This window comes from Oryzias latipes, chromosome 17, assembly GCF_002234675.1.
Source record: "Oryzias latipes chromosome 17, ASM223467v1".
Lineage (NCBI taxonomy): Eukaryota > Metazoa > Chordata > Actinopteri > Beloniformes > Adrianichthyidae > Oryzias > Oryzias latipes.
In genome coordinates, this window is record NC_019875.2 from 15,397,391 (window position 1) to 15,421,355 (window position 23,965).

At 39.1% G+C, this 23,965-nt stretch overlaps 1 protein-coding gene across 1 annotated transcript in view; it reads right to left on the bottom strand.

Moving 5' to 3' along the window:
* The window catches only part of LOC101168518 (vertebrate ancient opsin), a 105,970-nt gene extending 82,263 nt beyond the window's left edge, over nt 1-23,707 (bottom strand). The window contains exons 1-2 of the mRNA XM_023965347.1: nt 22,826-23,707; nt 12,829-13,157 (exon numbers count right to left, since the gene is read on the bottom strand). Of these exons, the coding sequence (XP_023821115.1) occupies nt 12,829-13,157; nt 22,826-23,198 (702 nt within the window). The 5' untranslated portion in view covers nt 23,199-23,707. The remainder of the gene's footprint in view (nt 1-12,828; nt 13,158-22,825) is intronic.
* Between the last annotated feature and the right edge of the window lie 258 nt (nt 23,708-23,965).

Sequence of the window (23,965 nt, forward strand, 5' to 3'; positions counted from 1 at the left end):
GCGTAAACTAATAACCCTTTTGCTATTACAGTAATAATGTCAATGACAACATTATCCAAACTGTCTCCCTATTGGACAATTATTAAAGTATGATTCTGAAGCATTCCCTGCAGTCTTTTAATTATGGTTATACCCTTTTTAAGACAAAATCAAAAAACCTTTGTCGGTTCCTGTAAAGCTGAGGTAGTTCACTGCGTTGTGGCGAAACTGTTGAGAGTGGGTCTTCATTTCCCATCATCCCTTTGTGTACACTCTCTTCTGCTATCTTACAGCCCCTTACAACCCCAGCCTAACATAAGCAGTGCAACAAAAATGGCGAGGAATAATGGAGCTATCATGGCTATCAGCAGTACAGTTTTGAGCCAGATTCCAGCTCAGACGAGGAAAATTAAGATGTACATGGATCTGTTTTTCTGCAAATGGATGCATCGGAATGGAACGAGCTTGTGACCTGCTGATTGTAGCTTCTACGTAATAACTACAAGCTTTTTCAAATGATTTTTTTTTCATCTGTTCCTAATTCACAACCATTTGAATAAAAATTTACTCAGAAACACATTTTTAAGCTTAATTTTCTATACATATGTCCTCCATCAAGAGAAAATTTTCACAAGAACATGTTCAAAACATCAAAAACACAATTTTCATTGGATTGGGTCCTTAAGTCTATTTTAGCAATACCCTGCTGCTCCTGAAAAGAAAAAAACAAGCTAAACATAATACATACATCTTTTTGAAATTATATTAGGTCACACACTCCTTTGAAAAAAAGCATAATTTACAAGGTTATATTCTGGGGTTTTTTTCAAACATAATTTTTTGAGAATATTTGAAATAAAACAAAGGTGTAGAGCCTTATCTTGTTTACTCCCTTTGCTTTAATTACAAGCTTTTTCTCTTTATTATCCAAACTGTGTGCTTTGGTTGCTTCACCACAAAGGTGATGAGGGGTGGAGATAGAAGTGAAGTGATAATGGTAACTGCAACAACCAAGGTGAAGAAGATGAACGATAATGGTGCGTTAAGATGGGGAAAACCTGTGAGTGGGGCACACCAGGGATGGGAGATTGAGAAAGAGAGTGCAAGGGCTTTGAAAAGAATGAAAGAGCAGGTAAGAAAACCAGGAGTTGTCCCTGCTCATGAAAAGGGAAAAAAAAGCTGCAAGATTAGAAAAAATTAACATTTAAGAATGGCAGTCAAAGCGTAAATAAGTGAAGATGTTAAACCAAAAAAAGAGCTCCAACATTCAGTCAAAAGGTTCACTACAAAGTCTGAAATAAGGTCATTAACGTATGTTTGCAGAGCAAAGAAAGAACATAGAGTGAGGAAAAATGAAGGACTGGCAAGGTAATGAGCCACTTAAAGCACTCATGAATAAAAGACAAATTTCTTCTTCGAATCAACCTGAAAAATAAATTTAATGTACAGTAAAAACCCCTAAAACATGCCAATTACACTCAAAACTCATCAAAAGCAAAAGTCAGCACTTTTCTATTCAATTCCTTAAAAAGCTTTTTTTATTCCCCCCACAGCTGTCTCTGCTACTGATCCACCCCTGTGGTGTCAGAGAGAATTGTGTGCAAATGCTTAGTGTTATATTTTTTTACAATGGTTCTTAGAGTAGCATTGGGGGTCATGAAGGTTTCCAAAAAATAGCAGACGTCAGAAATAGAGAGGAACCTGAGACCAGTTGTTTAAGTGTTGTAACATACCACCAAAATGGGCCATTTTGAAAAACATTAGTCAAGTCAGATTCATCAAACATTGCCTCTTTGTGTGAGCACAGAGCAGGAATTGATCTCAATTAGGATTATTGCATTTAAATTTTAGCTGTGTGATGGAGACGCGCAGATCCGGATGAAGGGTCACAAGAGCATTCAGGGTCAAGACGGAATCCTATTTGTTTAAATTAAATGTAGAAAATAAAAGTCATCTGTAGTTCCAAAGAAAGAAAACGTCTTAAAAATGTGGTCAGTGAGCCACTTTTTATCTGATCATCTTAAAGAATCATTGAATCTGATGTTAGCAGATGCATCAGCAGCCTTCAAATCTGTCTACAACCAAAGCTCTTCTCTTTGCAGTATTTGAAAGAATGCCTTCAAGCATCTTCCTCTTTTCTGTTTACATGCGTTTCAGCTTTTACATACAACACATAAAAACACACTTATGCTTTTTTTTTCTCACCGTCAGATATGGCATAAAAGTAAACTTATCATGATTTAGATCAATTACAAATAACTAAATTATTTAAATTTGCTAAATGTCAGAATACTGAGACCAGGGGTTTTTTCCGACAATTTTTATACTATTATCAAAGTCAAAGGTTTACACACACTATGCCTTTAAACCCCAGATGATGATGTATTTTCTTTGGAAGCTTCTGATACATTTATAGACAGCATTTAAGTTGATTAGAAACACAACTGTGGATATATATTAGGGCACATTTGAAATACACGTGCTTGTTTGTAAAACATCATGGGACAGTCAAAAGAAATCAGTCAAGATATTAGGATGACAATTGTGGATTTGCATAAGTCTGGTTCATCATTTGGTGCGATTTCCAGATGTCTGAAGGAGCCATGTTCAACTGTTCAGACAATTGTACGCAAGTATAAACATTATGGGAGTGTCCAGCCGTTGTAACGCAGAGGAAGGAGATGGGTTCTGTTTCCCAGAGATGAACGTACTTTGGTTTGATATGTCCAGGACAACCCAAGAACGAAGGCAAAAGATGTTGTGAAGATGCTGGCTGAAGATGTTAGAATGCATCATTATCAACAGTGAAATGAGTACTGTACAGACAACTGCAGTTAAAAGGTGGTAGAAACAAATATTAATGAAATGTATGTAAACTTTTGACTTGATAAAGATTTGTCAATAAATCTAGATGGCAGAAGTTGGATCTCTACTTTTCTGAAGGTGGCAGTGGAGGAATGCTGGTAGGACATAAAGGTGAGGAAGAGTCTGCAATCCAAACAGGAAGTGGACAGCCCATTTGAGTTGTAGTCCCACAACTCTGACAGGCAGCGGAGATACACAGACAGCCATAGACAGTGGAGATGCTAGGTGGACAGCGCTGGAACTCTCGATAACTTGATCAGGAGTTGGATCGATTAACAGGGGCATTCACAGGCGCTTTGGTCCAAGGATGGAAACTAGGTCTGTAATGGAGAACCTAGTTGCAGACCAGGCAACTTGGTTCCCTTTGTTCAAAATAACTTGAACAATGACAGAAGATATCGAGGACAAGGTAGAGACGTGGTGAGTTGGCTTGGTCAGAAACCAGAACTAGACAAGACCTAAAGATCACTAGAATGAGAAGATAAACCACTACGAACTGGCAATGCAAGGTTAAAGTGCAGGGGACCTCAGGTGAGACAAATAATCTTGACTATGCTTCATGAGGATGTAGCAAGAACATTTATATAAAAACATGCAACATTTGAGACATTAACTGTATAGTGAAACTACTACATTCTTTTTAAAACCAAAAAGTCAACTTTAATATGAAGCCATTTTCAAAATATATATTGAACACATATTGGAACAGGAAGAGACCACACCCAGACTTTTCCTCCAACTTCCTAGCACAGAATTGTCTAAATCTACTGGTAAATTAAAGCATTCAAACTTTTTTTGTGTTTTATTTTTTATCTTCTTCTTCTTTTTTTCACTGAAGCTAAGGGACCAAGCCAAGCTCCTGGTGAGAGTAAAATCCACACCATAATGTTTTCTCCAACAAACTTCGCACTTTGGCACAATGTGGTCAGACCAGGACCGTTCCCATGGAAACCACCAGACCCTGACTCATCCATCAGATTGCCAGATGGAGAATGGGATTAGTCACTCCAGACAATGTGTCTCCACTGTTTTAGGATTCAGTGGTAGTGTGCTCGGCCATTAAAATCCATCCCATGAAGCTTTCTACATACAGTTCCTGAGGTAATTTGAGGGCCACCTGGAGTTCAGATTCTGTAGTGATTAACTGCATAAAGTTGGTGATCTCTGTGTACTATGAACCCTGACATATATTGACCCTGCTTTGTCAGTTCTACTGCTTCTTGGCTTAGTTGCTGTCATCCCCAATTACTTCCACTATGTTATAATACTGGTTGACATTGGAATATTAAATATTGTGGAAATTCCATGATTGTAACACCTGACATCAATTATTTGGATGATTTGGCTAATACTTTGGCATTATTGTGTGTGTATATGAATTGTGCTGTTTGTGGGGAGCTCCTCAGGGAAAAGTCTTTCTAAAGCCCAAGATGAAAAACACGCGATAAGCACAAGGTCACTGCATCTGGTGAAAAGCAGGTCAAAACCAGGGCTCTGGGAGTCACAAACCATCATTCGCATGCCTCTTCCCCTTCATAGTAACTCTTTCATCTCTCTGCCACCTTCACTTATACTTGATATCTTCATTTCTCAGCCTGCCCACGCATGTGTCACATTAAGGATGCTGAGGAAAAGTTGTAGCACTTGAGAGAGCATGGTTTGAAAATCCAGGGGGACCCGTGAGTCACATAACGAATTCAGTCCACGGGTAAAGATGCTGAGACAAGGGTGAGACGGCTGGATATCTAACCAAGGACCACTTGATAAATGTGTTTATCGACATTTTTTCTTCTGTACTCTGATTTAATCTATCTCATTTTATGCTCAACAGATATGATGTATCTTTGTGAGTCTACTACAGCAGAGGTTCCTGGAAAACTTTTTGCGATCATGTTACATCACGTCTTTATTGTTGAAGGTTTTCAGGGCCACGTAGGTACGTTTTACCCCCTTAAATATGTTTTTTTTGCCTGTAAGCATACCGTATTTTCTGGAGTGTAAGTCAAGTTTTTCGCATAATTTGGCCAGGGCGCGACTTATACTCGGGTGCAACTTCAATGTGATTATTTTGAAAATAAAAAGGCTCCTTTGTTAATTGTTTTCTCATCAATAACCACTAGAGGGCACTGTAGATGTGTGTGTCAGTATTTGCCATTAAAAGCAATGCAGATGAAGAAGCCTACTAACTCTGATCAAAAGGAGTCTAAAACCAAATGGTGCAGCTTATATTCCAGTACGGCTTATATATGATTTTTTTTCATCTTTATTATGCTTTTTTAAATTTTTTGCTCCTCTAACTTATTCTCTGGAGCGACTTATAGTGTGGAATATTTAATATATCCTTTTGCAGTTAGGCATCATGTTTAGTTTGCAATAGTGACTGAAGGAGTAGTGATGTATTGGAAAAGACCAATGGTCCAGTGCTGCAACCAACTAAAGTTAAGAGCAAAAATAAAAATGAATAAAGTAATTTATTTTACTTTTTATGTTACTACTTGCATATGGGATAGGTTGTTCTGGACATACTGTCACATTTGCATTCAATGAATCATTTCAAATTATTTTCCAGTAAGGAGTTGTTTCCGCTACTACAAGATTTGTTTTGTGTCTTTCATCAGTTTCCGAGGGAAGTCTCAAGTCTTCCTTTAGCCTACAAACATCAAACTCATAGCTTGTGTAATTGTAGTGCAACAACAGAAATGTGAAAATGCAAGTCACATCTATTTTTCTGCCAAAGTAAAGTCTGTCCAACTTGATGACTGTTCTGATAGCAAGCCCTGATTTTAAAGAAAAAAGCCTTAAAATATGTCCAACTCCGAAACTAATCCTTACACCCAAAGTAACGCAAAAACAAGCGTTTATGTAACTGATTTATATTTAATAGGACAGCATGTGGTAAGATGCCTCTCAAGTTGCATCAGGTTCCAAGGTGACCTGTCACAAAACAATGTGACAGCTGAAGTCCATGGCCTGGATACATTTGTGCTTGAGGGTTCTTAGGACTCTGACTACAGCAATAGTTCACACTTTGTGAATGTCTAAAGATTCTTGTTTGTTCGAGTAACTTTTTCATTTTTCTAATATTGTGTTTCTACATATTAAAAATACTTGGAAATTCTTTAGGACTGACCTTTTGAATCTGACCTTCCTTGTCAGCAATCATCTTCTGGATAACATATAAGTCAGCTGACATGCTCATAAAAGCCTGACCAGTCAATCCTGATTGAAGGACAATTTAAAGTCCCAGGGAATCGGTGCAAATGTTTTGATTAGAATGTGACATCAATACTCTGAAAAAATAGATTTTGTTCAGAGTATTGTTTAACACTGAATTTGGGGTTTTTAAACTTTTAGATTATGAACATTTAAATCAGTGATTACCAAACAGAGGTACATATATCCCTTGAGGTATTCAAGCACATTGCATGGGGTATGTGTAAAACTGCCCAAATTAAAGCAATAGACAAGTTATATATTTTGATGCCTATTAATTAGAATAAAATGTTGGTGTGTTTTTGCCAAGTGTCTTGGGTTAGAGAGTGTGGCAGTAGCTCAAACACATCCAAAAAGCACATACACAAAAGGTTTAAGCTGCATACACACTGGGCATTTGATGCGCGTTTAGGAACGCGCTAAATGCGTTTTCTTAAACTTGCACTTGGCTCATGGTGTTTAAAATGAACAAGCAGGGAGGGGCTTCTTCTTTTTCATTTTCAACTGTTTACTAGCACATAATCGCCACCTACAGTTGAAAGAGGCTTGGTACAAAATGTCAAAGTGGCACAAATCTTGCTCCAGATTTTTCTTTCATAACTCTATTCCGATATATGAAAGACTTAATGTCACATAATTCCAGTCGGGCACAAATTGCAATCATTAATTTCTCTTTAAAGATCAACGTTCAAGCGGTTGGCACTTCCGTGAATTAAAGGGGATGCCAGCCATACGTTACTACTAATCCAAGTCCCTGATTGGTCAGGGTTTGACCTGGTTTAACTGTCAAAGTGCATTCAATGGCCACAAGTTTGTACGTAGAGCTTGAAAATGGTTGTAGAAGCTTGTGTAGCTATGCGTGAATGCAAGAGTCTTGAACACTGAGGTTTATTTAGACTTTTCATGTAGAGCAGTTGCTGAGAGGGGTTTGAACGTAGCTCTATGCATCCAATTGTTGTGATTCTGGGTTTAGCAGAACAAATAAACAAAAGACAGAGCCCAAAATGAAAATGTTGTTCATTTCTTATGCTGGTTTATGCAATCACAATATGATGGCAGAATATGAGGTCTTCGACATCTACAATGGGACTAGAACACAAAAGACAGGGAAATGATTGGTAAAAATGAGAAGCTTTAAGCAACAGAATTTAAGTCTGAGCTTGAAAGAAGCTTTGTTTTGTCTTGAACTGTTTCTTAAGAACCCAGTGTTGGTCGATTACCACCATCTATTATTTTCTACCAGTTTCATTAGATATTGAAATACAAACAAGTTTTGTGTGATTCTGTAGTCACACATTAATTTATATTGGGGTCCTCATTACGTCGATCAAGATCAACCGGTAGAAATATATATTTTTTAAATCCTTCTGCGAATCGTCATCCTCCCTTTGAAATACATAATTTAAGTGACAAGCAGAACGGCCAATCGAACATCCACTGAAATCTACATCACTGTGTTTAACTACATTGATCGCACTTTCTTTTTGCTCTCTTTCTACTTCCGGCGCATAAATGTGTATATATATATATAAAAAACATTCAACATTCATGAATACATGCATACAATACAAGATCTTTTGGAGCTTGTTGTCTCAAAAGTAGCGCACATGCCAAAAAAGTGTGGGCACTCCTTATTTATATCTATCACTGAGCCAGAAAGTGCAGATTTTTTTTCTAAGAACATGAAAAACTTTTTTCCTGTGATAACGTTTTTTGTGCAAAAATAAAAGCTGCATTTACTGATCATTGGAAGGGAAACGCTGACACTTTCAACCATCTGCAATCAATCTGATAGTTTTCTGAGTGTCAACCTTTCACTTTCTTTCTTTCTTTCTTTCTTTCTTTGTCTACTTCTTTCAAAGTATAAAAAAATAACTGCTGGATTTACAGCAATTGGTTTGCATGTTATGGTCATTCTGAGTGAAATGGTAAACAACATGGTGGGTCATTAAAAGCAGCACAGATTTTTTTTAAAAGCACACCGGCAAACATGCACAAAGAAGAGGAAAAGCAGAGCGGCAGAAACAAAGAACCTGAAGCTGACATTCAGTAGATATGCGAGTGGAAAAAATAAGTAGATAAAAGCAGACAAAGACAAAAAGTGAAAGGGTACTAAGCGCTATTACTTTCCAGGGCTTCTTTTGTCACTTTCACAAAGAACTGTGTGGGCTTTCAGACAAGCAAATAGTCCAAATAAAGGAAAAGACTGAAAGAAATACAGCCGTTGTTGGAGTTATTAGATTAATTGTAATTTGTCTTCTTGCACAGTAGTGTCAGAGCCAAACACACATATAAGTAATTATATGTCTGGGAAAATACAATACTTACAGAGTCTGACGGAGATGTAATCCTCCAAAATTGGTCAGAGACCTGCTCTTATAAAGTGAATTGCTGTGTGTGCGTGCTTTATGCCTTCCCAGGAGGCAACGAGAGCATTCACACATCCAGGAATGTTCTGCTCTGAGTTTTCCAGTCAGGTTAGCATGGCAATGTGAGGAGACGGTGGCTACCTCTTGCTATTTTTGATCTCAAGCAGGACAAAAAATGCGAGCGAATAGCTAAATTTTCTGTTCAAACAGGCAATCATAGCTGAGTATTTATTAAGCCCTTTTACGCCAAGATTGTCAAAAAAAAGTTTTTGTTTTTTGCCTTTTGATTTATGATTCCCACTAACTTTGTGCATTCACAGATCTAACGGTGGTGTGTAAATATTTTACAAGCTCACCCTTTCACGCTGCATTATGAAAAGAGGTGTGACCAGAGTCTTCTTCGTTCACCATTTGAAGGGTACAGGGGGTTTGCACTGAATGTAGGATCACAACAACCAGCTCATTAAACATTCCCACAAATGTCAGATAAACAGGAATAACCAGACTTGAGAAATTGATTTTAGAAATGGGAGCATCAGAAAATCCCAGCCAACCAGTTTTAGTCCGTTATGGGATTTTCTTTAGTATGTACACTTTGGTCTAAAGTTTTTAAACATTCTAACTATCCAAGTTATCGTTTACCCATTTAAAGATGTCGAGTACAAAGAACAGCTCAAAAGAGTTTAATAGTATGTTTTAAATTGTCAGAAAATTGAGGTGCGGGGAATTATCAAGGTGAAGTTACATAAAATCTACAAATTGTGGATTATTTAGATATACATAAATAAATCTATTTCAACAGACCGATGCTACGTTCACACTGGGCTCGGAAATGCAGGTTCATGCAACCACTTGAAAAAAAGTCTATGTAAACGCGTGTGTATGCGTGTTTCGGGCTTCTATGTTCAAAACGATTAAGTTCATGTGTTGCCACTCAATTTTTTATGTATATTTTTGGGTTTTACGTACAAAACACGCGGCCATTGAGGACAAACAAGTTTCCTTTGTGACCAAGAGGTGCTTAAATGACAAAACTGCACCACAAAATCACAACAGAATCTTAGGACAAGCTTTTAAGAGGCAATAAGACACTAGGTTGCTTACAGGGCAGCTTATTCAAGCATGGTTTAATTTTGTTCTTTGTAAGCTGGTCTTAGATTCAATTGACTTGCCTGGGACAGGAAACAGCGTAGCTGCACTACTGGAGACTAAAAGAGGTTATGGACCAATTAATCAAAATGTGAAAGTTTTTGGTTCATCAAGCAGAATCTCTGTGCTGCTTTTAAAAACAGACAACAATGGTGTGTGCATGTAAAATTCAATGACAGATAAGATGAAGGCAGATTGCTGCAAACTTCTTCTTAACTAATTTAGTACAGGCAGAGCTGGTTATGTGGTGCATTCAAAGACAACTCATTAAAAATTACACAGTGGACAACGTAACTGTGAATTTGAAGTTATACAAAACTTCATAAAAGCATGACTCCCCATTTTGTAAACAATGATGTGTCATTTTTTTCCTTGCTACCAATCAATAGAAGAACCATTAGTTATCGACATGACTGTAGGATTTATGCATTACCAAAATGTTTGTTATGATTTATAAAAAAAAATGATTTAGCAGTAATTCTGGGGGGAAAATGAATTGCTAGTAATGGAGGCTAGGAAATTCATACAAAAAAAACAACTTTTGAATTTTATTTGTGTTTCAGAATATGGCCCATAATATACTACCTGAAAAGTTTGCTATAAAATATTTATAGTGCATACGGATACTTAAAATCCATTGAAGTTTTATAATTTTGTGAAAACATTGTTTCAATCATTTGCAATTGTTTATTTTATTAGTTGATTGCTCCTTGGTGTATTTCACCCTATGCTTTTCAGTTTATCATTCTTATACTGTTTGTTTTATCATCTATTTCAAATTTTCCATCGTTTTGGGTGTATTCAGGCAAGAAAAGTCTGTTGGTCTGGGCCAAGTTCGCTTAAATTGGTCTGGATTGAGTCCTGAACCTTGCGTTTGCTCTCTATTCAGACTGCCGTCGAGCGGACGACTCTGTTACAAACCAAAGCTTGTAAACAAATCAACGTGACTAAAAATCTCTTCAGCCATAGGCAAGGAATAATGAGTGCAAGGCAAAGTAACCACAGAAAGAACAAAGTCCTGCACTTTACAATCCTTGTCCGGATAGTTCACTGAATCAAACTTTATATTTTGCTGACCAATTTTGAATGTCTGTATGAACATCAGGTACAACACTTTTTACTTTGGTTCGGCAGAGGGATGCTGCAAGGCGGTTGCTGAGGAGACAACTAAGAAGGTACGCTGATTGTCAGGAAAACGGTAGCCGCGTTTACATGGGCAAAAGTAATCGGGAAGAACGCCTGATCGGAAAGAAAATGCGTCACGTAAACGCGCCGTTCGGAATACTCTGCCCCGGTCAGACTTGTTCGGATCAGAATTTCTTTCCGATCGAGATAGGTGGGTTATACCGATTGTTTATCCGATCGTGGAGCATGTAAATGGTCATTCCGATCGTGTGTCACTACTGCTCTGGTTTACGTCATGCATAGACGGTGTTTCGCTGAGAGAAAGCTTTGGAGCTCATACGGGACCGACCAGCTGCTCTGCAGACGCCCGGTGTAAAGCGCCGCTCCGCTCTCGCCCCGCTGGATCTCCCCTCTCTTTCACCCCTCATGAGGGAGATCCGGGGAAGGAGCGCTTCGTGCCCCCCGACGCTCACTCGGGCCACTGGCACCCGAGTGAGCAGAGGAGCTGGATTAATAACTTCGTGTCTGATGGGAGGAGGATGCTTTGTTACATGTGCGTTTTGTTGTTTTGTTATGTGTGGGAGAATTCAGACTGCGAGCCGTCCCGCCGCTCTGGGTTAGCGGCTCCAGGACTCAGGTGGATCCGCCAGCACACGCAGCGGTTTTGGGGAAGCAGAAATAAATGTCGCTCAGTCCTTAGAATGGTTCAAACAATCACGTGGATTTGTGTTTCCAGTCGTGTCCCGACAAAATAAAGGCTGATGTTATTCCCAGACATTTACGTGCAGCCAAGATGCAGATTGCAGGGTTTCATGGTCCAGGATTTTGTGTCAGGCTAATGTTGTTAGCCTGTGTTTATAGCCTGTCCTAACCCTTCTTCCAGCACTGATCACACGGATTAAATACAATGATGAGCGAACAGGCGCTTCATACTATTCATGACATCAATAAAAGCACGTTTGGAAGATCGTCTCGTATATTACCGAGCTGCTGCATAAAATAAATGTCTGTGGCAGCTGTTTGTTTAGAACGGGACCTACTTCCTCTTTCGGGAGTTTTTAACACTACTGCACATGTTGTAATCGGAAAAAGGTTTTCTGATCCCATGTGCATGGGTGAATTTTAATCCGACCATTGATCCGATCAAGATATTCTGTCCATGTAACCGCGGTTAGTGAGAAGCAATGTGTATCACGTCAAAAGTTGTTTTAATGAGCCTGTATTCATCTGACCACACTTTAATGAGTTGCTGTGTCTCGTCGTTGCTCCATGTTTGTCCATGGCTCATGGTTGCTAACTTCCTACTCTGGCTACATGTCATAACACCCGGCCATGGTGGACATAGCCGTGCATTTGTTCCGCTCCGAGCATGCAGCCTATTACGACTGAGAAAAACTCAGAGCGAACCAGAGCTCAGTTATTGGTAACAAACCAAGACCATCTTGAAAAATGGGTCAGAGAGCAGTTCCTGGGTCCACTGTGCATTTAAACTGAAAATTTGTTCCAGAATATTGAGGGAAACAAAGTTCTAGTTCACTTTAATCAAACCAAATATGTCCAGTTGAATGCATCCTTTACCTGTTTCAGTTGAGTTTGAATTCATTTTATGACTTTTTTTTAGCCATGTCTTATACTTGGGTTCCCTACAAACCACCATTCCAGACACCTATATTTGTCCAATCGACTAATGCTTTTGCAGCAACCCGGTCCTAGTTTTTTTTTAGGGAAAATCGCATCATCTTTCCAGCTCCCAATTTTTTGTTGACATCTCCTGAAATGCAGCATCAATCCATGCCACTTTGCACACATACTGTCTACTTTTTAGTCATATAGCCCTTATAAAGACAGTCTGTTATTGACAGCAGTTTTTATCTGTTTTGGTAACAAAGCACCTTCAAAATGCTCTAATCTTTTTGCAAAGTTTTACAAACTTAAAACTTTTACATCAGTATGTGTGCTTAATTTCATTAAGTGGATACAGCTCATAAACTACATTCTTTATGCCAGAAAAGTGAAGAAAAAGTGGGTGGCATGTCTTGACCCTGGTAAAATTTGATAAATGGTCATAGAAAGGACACAGACATCTAAGAGCATCTGAAAATAGATCAGTTATTGGCCTGCCACTTACCTGTTTGATTGCATACAGTAGCTTTCCGTAGCAGAAGACGATCACCATGAAGGGCACAATGAGGCAGAAGACAAACAAACAGATGATATATGATATGTTATTGGCCGTCTTAGCCGTCCAGTCGACCGAGCAGGTGGTCCCTGGACCCTCTGGACCATAATGGCTCCAGCCAAAGAGCGGAGGCAGAGTCCACAGAAGGGAGTAACCCCAAGACAAGATGATGCCCAGGGAGATTTTGCGGTAGTTGGAGGAGTCTGCCTCAGCGGGGGTCATCATGGTGCTGTAGCGCTCGTAGGAGAGAACAGCCAGGGAGATCAAAGAAACGATGCCTACAGGGTGAAAAGAGCACTAAGATTACTGTGTGGATGTGTTATTCACACACTTGCACAACGTGCACCACAGAGTACACACCATTTGTCTGGAATGCATGCGCAGATTCGGTCTGTCGTCCATTTAATTGGACCATAAAGCAGAGATACGAGTGCTCTGCTTGTCTAAAGGCTTATATTCTCTTTGTGATATAAAGCCTCACAACTCTCCCTGAAATCAAAAGTGCAACTAGTTTATATGTTCACATGGACGCCAGGATATTGTTCCAAGAAGTAACTGTCTGAGCGAGCTATGCAGCAGAGTGAAACCATTACCTTTTATCTGATATTTCAGCTAATATTCTGTGGCCTACGGCTGTAAATTAGATGCCCTGGCACCACTGCCCCTGTCTAACAAAGGCAGTGCAGGATAAACTTCGTGAAGCATCCTTATCTCCTTGTACCGCTCAATGATCGCATATACTGTCTGTGATATCTCTGGGTTTCTAAGCCATATGAGGCCTGAAAGCAGCGTTTACATTGACCCCTTGACCTTTTCATTCTCTTTTCTATTTGTTTTGAAACTGGTATGAGCCATGGGGCTGTCTGTAAAGCCTGTTGATTTTCAGGGACAGTTGAGGGGACCTGATCTGAATACTTCTCTACAAAAGCCTTTAACCGTCTATCAAACAACATACATGCAGTAAGGTAAAAAGCAAAGGCAGAACGGTAGCTGGGGAAAATAGTAAGAGGTATTTCAATGAAATGGAAACATATTTACTGTTGCACGGATCATGTTTCTTTGACTGTGTATATTTGCAGCAACCTGAGTAAACTCCAAAGACCTCTGCCTGCAAAGTTTCAGTGACACAAAGTGTTTTACTCGTCTGTTTGCCATAAAATATTGAGCTCATAATGTTTTTCCTTCACAGACTGATTAGCTTGAGGCTTCTATTAGCTCTGGTGCCGCATTATTACAGAGTCAACACAGTTTTACAACAACCCACTTGTGTTTCTGTTTGATCTGAGCTGACGCATAGAAATCAACCCAGAACAGGTTTTGAATTGTGTTTTTGTCTCTTTGCTGTCCTTTTTCCCCAAAAGTATCAAACTTTGCTTTAGAGCTGCAATGTATTGCAGTTGCAGTTGCAGTTCTGTCTCCAACTTAAAAACAATAAAATACTTTCCAAAGTGTTGGAGTTGACTCAGTTTTGGCTGTAATTTAATTCCGTCAACTCAAGTGCAAGACCTGGTAAACTTTGACTCTTGTGACATCCTTCATTAATACAGTACTTCACTATTCTGCATATAGATATTATATTTCTGCCTCTACCTTCTTTTTTAGTTTCTTTGTGATAAATCTTTTGTGTGATAAAGTATTCATGACCTGTAATTAGTTAATATAATTAATCTAGTTTTTATAAGGCTTAATCATTTCTGTGAATAGCCTAATTTTGAGTTATTTTTATTTAAAATATTGTATTTACAAATAAGGGTCTTGATTTGCTTGCTAGTGAACCCTGATGCGGTTCACTACAGTGTCGCGTAAAAAAAATCTAGAAAAGACTGACCACTGTGCTGGAAACTCAAAGCGTAAACTTGAAAAAGTACAAATCACATTCATCTATCCTTCTTTAAAACCTGCTGAAGCCCCTTTGGGAGTCACTGGAGCCACCCCCAACTATTGTTGGACGAAGGCGGGACACCCCACAAACAGGTCGCCAGTTTGTTGTGGGGCAAATCATACCAAAGTTGAAAAAAATGAATAATTATACTGAATTTTATAATGCGCGATAGTGGGAGTGAGTGCAGTTTACTTCTTCAAGCTTTATGTCTTTTCCAGCTAGAGCACATTTCCGGCAACACAGCTCTCAAAGCTTAACCCTTGTTCTATCTTAAATGAGCACAAGGGTTAAATGTTCTACAGTTGGGTGAGGAAAACCAAAAAGGGTGACACCCTATTAACCCTTGTGCTATACTAGGCACTTTAACATTGGGAGTTGGGTCATCTAGACCCACTAGACAGTGCGCTGAACCTTTTTTCTTCAATGATTTATGATCTTCACTGGTGTCCATGGATTACATGAAATCTTTCCACCTTTATCCACCTTTGTCATGGTAGGGAGAACACGTCAATGTAAGGGTGGGGTCATCTAAGATAGCACAAGGTTTAAAGGACTTCCCTGAGAAGGTCCTCTTGAAGTCCTTACTACTTTGACTTGAAAAGTTTTAGGTGATATACCAATAGGCACAAAAACGAACTAACAAAGTATAACAGACCACTAACAGACCAATAAGTTAACAGAGACACATTGTCATTATTTTGCAACTAAACTCAATATTTTAAGGAATTTGGAAAGTATGGGAATGAGTTGGAAAAATATATCAGTTTTAAGCCTTTATAGTGCAACTTTTAATTAAGTATGATTGTTTGTGCATTTTTAAGGGTTGAAAACTTTGCTTTATTGTTAGTGAGCACACGTGTTCCATCAGTCCTGCATACTATAAAATCCTCTGTTTCACTTTCTCTCAATTTGTTTTTTGTACAGTTTGTCTCTCACTTTTCCAACTGTGTTCCGCTTTATTAGTTTTACAGCCAACCAAAAAGAAGATGCAGCCAAATGTTCGGTTCAGTTAACAGATGGCAGACTGATGCTTCCACATAACACAGTGTGACATGAGATTCTGCGTCCAGTCGTGTAGTCGTGGTCATCAGTGCATAGCCTAATTTTAGATCAAATTAATTTACCGTATCTGTACTCACAAAAGGAACTTGAGCCACCTTTAAAAATTTTATAAGTCCTCTAATTTGCGCATTGTAAAGAGTGTATGTTTTTTGTGTGATTGGCAGATGAGTGGACCAGTCCACCCAATGGGCTGTTCTCAGCACACTGTCAGGTGGGCTGGAGGAAACTCCTGTCAATAAACCCCTTGAGCTACTTACACACAGGGCATGTGTTGTGCATTCAAGAACATGCTTTACGTGGTTTCATGAGCCCAGTTTTAACATACAGTGTTCACACCGGACAAACAGAGAGCGGTAGGGAGGGGCTTCTACCACTTTTGTGTTTTTACTGATCCCAACTTTTGTCCGCCACCTACAGTTGGAAGAGGCTTGGTGCAAAACTCTAAATCTTGCTCCAGACTTTTTTTTCACAGCTCTATTCTGATTTATGGAAGACTTGGTGTCATAGAATTCCAGCAATTCTACTGCAATGCATTTCCCTTTTTACTTCTGTGTTTTGAAAATTATCCTCCTCATAAGTCACTGCCAAATCCAAGTCCCTGATTGGTCAAAGTTCAGCTGTTTGGCATTTAACCAGTCAAATGTTCTACTAGTTGAACCTTCAGCATCCATTCAATGATCGCAGGGTTTGTACATATAGAGCCCAAGAACAAACTTAAAACATTGCATTGTGATGAAAAAAAAAGAAGAAAAAACAACAACCAATAAAGAACCACACAAGTACTAAAACAAAATAGTGCTACGTAATGACTTTGGCCAACATTGGACAGACAGCTGGATTAGTCATTTAAGTCAAACGAATTATTATAAAAAAAAACTCAGTGACTTTTTTTAAATCAGAAAATAGAGGTTTTGCTTTTGTAACTGCTATAGTTAGGACAGCGAATCTGTTCAATTACAAGATTTACCTTTACTACCATGAATATAACTAAATATTTTATGGTACTTCCTTACTTTCTCACAGCTAAAAGTAACACGTTAATGTAAGAAATTATTTTTAAATGAGTTACGCATAGGACTGCAATACATATTTTAAAAAATCATTAAGAAATAAGCACACATGTGTTAATTTTTCTGGAATTACCTCTTTTTATGGCATAAAAAAATGAGATTGTGTTGAATGCCGGTTTGTGTCCCTAGTCTCCATGGACATGAATTCTTCATGCACCTGTCCCTTAACTGGGACCGTGTGCTGTGCTAAATCCTGAAGGTGATGGATTCATAGACATGTCTCCAATCTCTGTTACTCAGCTTTGAGTGACAGACCAAATAAATCACTTTTCAAATTTGCCTCAGTTTACCAGCAGCACTAAATCCTGGGAGTCATTATGCCACTGAAACCCTCTGTTCCCAAAACTCGCCACCACTTGTTATTCTTAATAAAGACTCATCCCTTTAAATACAGAAATAATGACTTCAGCACAACGTTTATGACATCCACCCGTCTGATGAGCGCTGTACTTTTCTGGTCACACTTTGCAGCTGATACTTATTTGGGGCTCAATGACCGTTTGAAATGATTGAACCTCTTCAGCGCTAAATCTAACATTTCAATTTAAAATATCTTCTAATCTATTCATGTATTTAAAAAAAATGTGTTTTGCAAGTCCAGTAAACAACTATTTGAAAAAACTCAAGTGATATTTTCTTATCAAAATGGAACAAAACTATTGTGAACACACAGAAAAAGCGTTAAAGGTGATTACTTATACATCTAGTAATTTTCAACACTCCAACCAGATGTGTAAAATCCATGAAACAGATTTTGATTTCACATCTACAAGACTGTTAATTAATCTTTTATTATTTCAGTTCATTGCTTATTCTGACCTTTGTAGCAGAGCACCATTTTTCTGTTCTCTTTCTTCCCAGCTGAGACCTGACATACCGTCAAAGCAAATTAACATCACTCAGGCCAGGTGTTGCTTGTGCCGCCATGATTTACATTCATATGCAATTCCTTTCCTCTCTGCCGAGCATATCCTCCTGTAGAGGGAGAGCGTCTGACTTCGAAATGCTGTGCGTGGGCTCAGCAAGGTTATTCCAGTGATGGTGTGCGGAGACCACTTGCGGCAGAAGGCGCCCTGCAGCAAGCAAGGACACGTAGGCTGGTGTCAGAGAGCAAAAAAGACGCTCCTGTCCTCTTCCTCTGTGGTTATGCAGAAGGCAGGAAAATTTGATGAAAACGACAAAGAGAAGGAAATGTATAAAAAAGAAAAAGAAAAAAAGGGGAAGCGGGTAGGTAAAGCAGCTAAATGGGTGTTGGGAGGCGAGAAAGAAAAAAAAGGATAAGAGCATGCCTGCTGAGCCACCTAACAGTCTCCACAAATTGTCATCAACCAAGATTTTGGCATTAAGTCGAAATTTGAAATTGCGTCATGTAGGAGTCTCAAAGCGGGAGGCTGGAAGTAAAAGAGCAGAAATCGATTTGTGAAGGGAATATGCCGCCTTTCCGCCAGCAGAATACAGTCTTTTGTCACTGACAAAGTTGCCTCTTTAATTTGAAGGCAGAAAAGAAGCTGCAGAGATCTACTGAAGACAGCAGAGTCACACTGTCAAAGTGGCTGTGAACATAATTCAGCCAGTCTATTTCACTTTTCCTTCCTCTGACCCTCCCTCACGCTTTCACTCTGTTTTACGAGCCCATTGAGGGATTACTTGTCCATAACCAATGGAGACTCTAATGATGTCTGCCAGCAATCATTCTCTCTCCGTTTCTCCCTCTCATACACAAACTCCCCTCCTGTCTTGCTGCTCTGTCACTTTTGCAGAAGCCAGAGTTTTGTCAGACATATTTTAATTAATTGGCTCCTTGTGGATGTCAGCGTTGCTTATTTTGAGATGGCACCTAAACTGAGTGCACTTGAGTTAGTGAGAGAGCAGCTTCAGTAAAAAGAGTGACTAAGGGTTGCTTTGTTTTTCTTTTCAGCTCCTTCCTTTCAAACTGAAACGTAGGGATCCCTTTTCAGAAAACTTTTAAAGTGAAAGTGAGACACAATTCTGCTACAAGTTATAAAACGTGACATTTAATACGTTTCTATAGCAAAAAAAAAAAAATAATTTTACTAAAGCTAAATGTAACATTTGGTTTTATGCTTCATATGTCTTCTTTGGATAGGACTTTTCTTTGCTTTGAATACAAATTACTTTACCCATTTAGCCCTTGTGCTATCCTAGGCACGTAGGGAGTTGGGTCATCTAGACCCACTAAACAGTGTGTTGAACCTTTTTTCTTCAATAATTTGTGAACCTTGCTGGTATCCATGGATTACATGAAATCTTTCCACCTTTATCCACCTTTGTCATGGTAGGAAGAACACGTCAATGTAAGGGTGGGGTCATCTAAAATAGCACAAGGGTTACATTACTGTCAAAAAAATCAGTGGTGAGGTCCTAGGCATGTATATTAAGTCATGAAGCATCGATTTAATGCTTGTGCTACGTACACTAAATAAATGTATTTCCATGTCTGCTACTCCTATTTGGGACCATTTCCCACCACTTCTGGTTCTGAAATGTTTGCGGGTGCATTGTCTACACAATCAGCGGTTGTCGCTTGGCAAAATGCCACTGGAAAAGAGATGGAGGATGCTGTTATTATTATATCTTACTTATTTAAACAGTTATGGTAACAAAAAACTTTCCCTGGCATCAGTTAAGTTCAATTCTGTTGATTTGATCTCAGTTTATCATTTTAAGCATCAATTGTAGACAAAACAAAAAAAGAAAAACATACAGATATTTCAAACTCATAACAGAAATAATTAAATGCATTGATTAAAAAAAAAAGAATAAGCCTCAATAGGCATGCGCTCTTTATTGAATCAATGTTTCATGACTTGATGTATATGGTTGTAACCCTGCAACGTATTTTTGTCATTAATTTACAGAGGAAATGTTATTTTCAAGACAAAGAAAAGGCGTAGTCAAAGAAATAAAACTAAGTGTATTTTTTTCAATGTTGACAACTTTGTCTATGATCATATGTTTCATTTTGACAGTAATCTAACCCCATACTTTTCTGTCATATCTTTTTCCTTTGCATCTTTTCCAATGTCTCAAGGTTTTCATGGCGGTTATGAAAGAAAAAACTCAAACTCTTCAGCAAATCAGCGCATGAAACCTAAAATACATTTTTTTTTTTAAAACGACAACACCTCTCAAAAGCCCAGATGTATTGCTTTAGAGTTGACTGGTTTCAGCATCTGCTTTCCTTACGGCAAGTCTTTAAACATTAGGGAGTTAAGATGCACTCAACTTGAATGTGAGGGGGATCCATGCTCTGAAAGATTTATAAGACCTTTTATACTAATGTCATCAATGAAAAACTACGGCAAGCAGAGAACATGCAGTCAATTTTAAATATCTGAAGATAATCCCGGCTTTCATTTTCACTTCACATCATGACTTTTTTTTTTTTAAACCTGTCAAAGTTGCTTCTTTTTTAGGGACCAATGAACTTGAGGACTTCTAAATCTGTACTGACATTGATAAATTATTTCCGTGATAAAATTATATCAAAAATTGTCCATCCCACATAATACATAATAATAAAAATAATAATAATGTAATTTCATTTAGCTATATATACATATACATATTTTTTCTCAGTTTAGATGTTTTATCATTCAGAGTTTTATAACAGCAAAGAACAATTTGACTTAAGACAAACACTCGTGCATAGTCAGTTTAAAACCCCCCCTTGGGCAAATACCATACCTTGAAATGCTTTTTTTTAGTGACTGCCTTTTTTTCAATATTCTGAAACATTTGTGTTTCTTTTCTGTCTAAATGTTTTGGATAGTGCTTAAAGCAGGAAACTTAGGGGGTTCTGTAAGACTTCGAGCCTAAAGGCATTCAATTTTGGTCTATGACTAATTTAAATCTTTCCTCAACGCTGCTGTGAAACAGTACCTGTTCAGCAAGTTACAACAAATTACCAAACCATGATCAGACCACTACTGTGCTTAATTGGTTTCTTCTTGTCACATTTTTCCCCCACAGAAAAGTTTCTTTTTGACTTTTGTGTTCAAAAACTGATATTTACATGTCTCAATTTAAGCTTTGAAAAATGAAAAGGATGAATGAATGTTTTCCTAGTTTGATTTGAATACATTTTTTTCCTAAACTATATGACAGACTATGAAATATTGCCAAACTTGTAGGCAATGTCCCAGAGATTTTCATGACTGGTGGTTTCTAAGAAAAGGTCAAAGGAGTCAGAAACCTTTAACATAGCCTGACTCTTAATCATTTGAGTTTATCTATCTATGTGAAGAGAGAATGTTGCACAAGCTGACAAATATAGTGGAAAACACAACTTGTACACAATACACTTGATGAAACAGTGTCGTCGGTGTGAGGCTTCTTTTGCTGCAGTGTTGCAATAAAGATCTGTGCAGGTCATCCCTTCCCAAAGCAATATAGAGTTTAACGGCATCTTTCTCCCCCCAGAAATTGGACCTCTTTTCTATTTGTTCTCCAAGTTTTCTTTTGGGTAAAAAATACACTGCAGCATCTTCGCTTTTCCCCTGAATCAGCTAAGTCACATCCTTTCTACGCTTTAATTCACACCAGTCTTTGTATTTTCAGTAGTATGAATGTTTTCCAAGTAGTATTGACCAAAGGCAAACATTTATACTTTATACCCTTTTTATGTACTTTCTACTTACTTGCAATGAGTTTAGATTTTTAAAATGCCTTCTAGCATTTATTTATGACTAACAGCTGCATGTGCAATTTAGAAAAAGAGTGAGTATGTAAAAAAAAGACTGTTATGGACTAGCCACCCGTCTCATAAATTGCCCTACAAGTGACCCCCAAATTGAAGTAGAAGATTAGAATAATTTAAGGTTCTTTTGAGTCGATTTAATCACAAAGAAATACAACTTTATTTTGTGTTTTGAAGACAAAAAAAAAAGCATACATTACTTTTTGTTGTGAAAATAGTTATTTCTTGCTTTTCAGAGAAAAAAAAAACATTTTTTTGTACTAAATAATCCACAATTTTCCCTTGTGGTTTAGTCTACCTTTATTTTTCCTTTGTATGTCTTCACATGTAGGTGATTTCGTGATTTTGGTCCACATAAATGGGAACTACCCCTCCAGGACATAGGTAATGGCTTCCCCTTAACGGTGATTGACTTTTTTTGCGCAAACGCATGTGCCGCAGCCTGATCAAATGGTGCAACAGTCCCCCTAACTATCGGAGAGCTGGCTTTCTTTGCCACTGGTATCAACTTCTACAGCAATGAGCTTTTAGCGGACATTAAATTTATAACAGAGGACACAAGACGGTTCTGCGCACAGAACCTGCAGCTCAGACTTTTAACAAATGAGGAAGCAGCGCCGCATGCTTCCATAACTGCGCAAAGATGTGATTTAACAATCTGTAATGCAGCTCCATTAGGAGATAATGCCTGCGCAATGTGCCACACAACTGTTATGGATCGGAACCAAGCATCCACTCATGGACACACCACCACAGCTTTGTGGTAGTGGATTACTCTATGATTGGTCGACTTAAGGGACGAATTATATGATACTATAAACTCCAATCGAATTCATTAAAAAAACAAAAAAAGATCAAGTCCTGACATGAAACTGATCGAACTAATAAATAACTCTGATAGGTTTTGGTTTTCTAGGTGTGCGCATGAGACCAGCATGAACTCAGAAACTGAGCTGCAAAGATCTTCAGGTTATATCTCACTAACTTTCGTGCAAAGTGCGCGTCCCCACGCGGATATTTACCATAAGCGAGCCACAAGACAAGCTTTATCATATCGTGGAAACGAATGGTGAGGCTCCGCGCAGCGCTCACCCGCATCCCAAACCTCGACCGCCATGGAGCGATGGAGCTGGACTGGAGCTAATCAACGTACCCAACCGGCACAGAAATCCAACAAAAACGCGCAAAAACAAGAGACGCATTTGTACTCACCGCAAAGGGAGTTGGCGAAACCGTACCACACGCAGCCCCCTTCCCCTATGAGCCACCTTCCCTGCGTGCTGGCCGCGAAGCTGAACGGAGTCCCGAGCACGCACACGAGCAGGTCGCTGATGGAAATGTTAATCAGCAGCAGGTTGATGGGAGACCGCAGTATCTTGTAACGGCAGAAGAGCACGAGCACCAGCAGGTTGTTGACCAGTCCGAAAGTGCCGATAAAGCCGAGGCACACAGCTACGATCAGGTGTCCTGTCGGGGTGAGGGTGGTCCTGTATGAACCGCCCCCCAGGTGCTCTTCCCCGGCTCCGGCGCACAGAGCGCTGTTGAACTCCGCACAGCCGCCCAGGCTCACGTTGGACACCAGCATGGCAGTCCGTGTCACTGCGGTGGCACAGCGGGAGGCCACGGCCTCTACATTTTTTTCTTTTCTTTTTCTCTCTTTTTTAGAAAAATAAATACAAAAAACAACAACAGTATAAAAAAGAGTTGCTGGAACTTGTTTGGAAAAAGACAAGTCAACCAAAAGAATCAAACATGATAAATTGTTATAGGGGGATTTCAAAACTTTCTATTTTAGTTTGTGATAGGGTGATGGGTTTTTTTTTTCGACGGAGGGGGGGATTTGGCAAAAAATAAAAAAAAAGTTTTGTCGGGTTTTGCTCCACCGTGTGGCAGTCTGAGACTCACTCTTCCCAGAGTCGCTCTTATCTCAAGCAGACACCTTCCCTCTCTGCCCGCATTTAAATCACTGTTAGCCGCTCTCCAGCAGCTGACGTGTTCTGTTGGGCTGCGCGCGTTCGCGTGTGTGGAAGGAAGAGAGCGGCATGGAAACGAGTCGGACGTCAGCCGTGCGTCTTTGGGAGCGCTGCGCAGCCCCGCTGCGCTCAGAGGTCCTTCTTCAACTTTCGGGAGCTCCTCCAAGTGCCGCGCTGCTGTTTGACGATGCGTGGCGCTGTCCGTGGTGCTGAACACCTTCCCAGCTCCAGCACCTCCGATCGGCTCTTTCTTACGCACCACGCTTAGATTGTGTGTTTACATGCGTGTCCTTGACTCCGGATTGTGGTATATGAACTCACCCAAATTTGTGTTTTATTTTTAAGTTTTATAAACTAAAAATGGAAAGTCTATGTCATC